Here is a 1,218-nt window from a genome sequence, read left to right as displayed (position 1 = left end):
ACTTTACGGTCTTCCCACACTCACTGCACTTGTAGGGTCTCTTTTCTTCATGTGTGCTGGTGCTGCTTCAATTCAGAACTGCTTTTGAAGTTATTTCCAAACACAGTGCACTTGTAAGGTCTCTCCCCTGCGTGGAAGCACTGCTGCTTATTTAAATCAGAACTGGTTTTGAAGCTCTTCCCACACTCTGGACACTTGTAGGGTCTCTCTCCTGTGTGTATGCATGCTGGTGCAGCTTCAAACCATAACTGCTTTTGAAGCTCTTCCCACACTCAGAGCACTTGTAGGGTCTCTCTCCTGTGTGAAAGCACTGGTGATAGCTGAGGTGGGAACTCTTTGAGAAGCTCTTCCCACACTCAGAGCACTTGTAGGGTCTCTCCCCTGTGTGGATGCGCTGGTGCTTCTTTAAATCAGAACTGCTTTTGAAGCTCTTCCCACACTCAGAGCACCCGTAGGGTCTCTCTCCTGTGTGGATGCGTTGGTGGTAGGCGAGTTGGGATCTCTTTTTGAAGCTCTTCCCACACTCAGAGCACTTGTATGGACTCACTGCTGAGCGTCTGCACTGGTGGTTAACGATGCAGGAATCTTTTTCAAAGCTATTTCCACACTCTGTGCATGGATTCTGCTTTTTCTTCTGGCACACATCCTTGCTCCTGGGTTCTTCAGGCCCCTTTTGACCTGTCTTGTAGTCCAGTGGGCACCTTCCTATCTTTCCCAGTGGCTTCTTGGTGTGCTCACCTTGGCCTTGCTCCAGGCCTCCTCGGACATCCCTTCTCATTTCTTCCACACAGACACTACCCAAACGCCATTCAGCCACTCCACTTTGATGCAGATCCTCCAGTATATCTGTAATCCGAGTTCCTGCTGGATGAAAGAGGAAATCCAGAAATAGCACACAGTGCCCAAAACAAAACACAGACAGAGACGGCTCTTCCAGCCCCAACCTCCTCCTTCCCTCCACCACCTCACCTGGGCTGAGGTCTCCTGGCACGGCCTCAGGGCTACGCACATCTGGGATCCAGGGCTCTTCCCTTCCTTCAAGCAGGGAGATCAGCATGGGTTTGGGGGCTGGAAGTGGAGCTTCAACAAGAGAAACAGGGGAGATGAGAGCATTGCCATCATTCTGGTACAGTGCCTGTCGAACAGCTCCACTCTGTGTCCCTCCCCAAGGAGAAACCACACTTTGGGCCTGAATGACACTGGGCCCACAGCTTCCTT

At 51.3% G+C, this 1,218-nt stretch overlaps 1 protein-coding gene across 1 annotated transcript; it reads right to left on the bottom strand.

The window, feature by feature from the left end:
• Positions 1–184: 184 nt before the first annotated feature.
• On the bottom strand, positions 185–1,210 carry LOC104916838 (zinc finger protein 436-like; the record flags this gene model as incomplete). Its single annotated transcript, XM_010727863.3, has 2 exons — positions 970–1,210; positions 185–861 (listed from the first exon to the last, which is right to left on the bottom strand). Coding segments are annotated over exons 1-2 (765 nt in total), but the record flags the coding sequence as incomplete, so codon positions are not given.
• Between the last annotated feature and the right edge of the window lie 8 nt (positions 1,211–1,218).

Source organism: Meleagris gallopavo, unplaced genomic scaffold (assembly GCF_000146605.3).
Source record: "Meleagris gallopavo isolate NT-WF06-2002-E0010 breed Aviagen turkey brand Nicholas breeding stock unplaced genomic scaffold, Turkey_5.1 ChrUn_random_7180001949102, whole genome shotgun sequence".
NCBI lineage: Eukaryota > Metazoa > Chordata > Aves > Galliformes > Phasianidae > Meleagris > Meleagris gallopavo.
The sequence above is the reverse complement of the archived record's forward strand: the minus strand, read 5'-3'. Positions and strand labels throughout refer to the sequence as shown.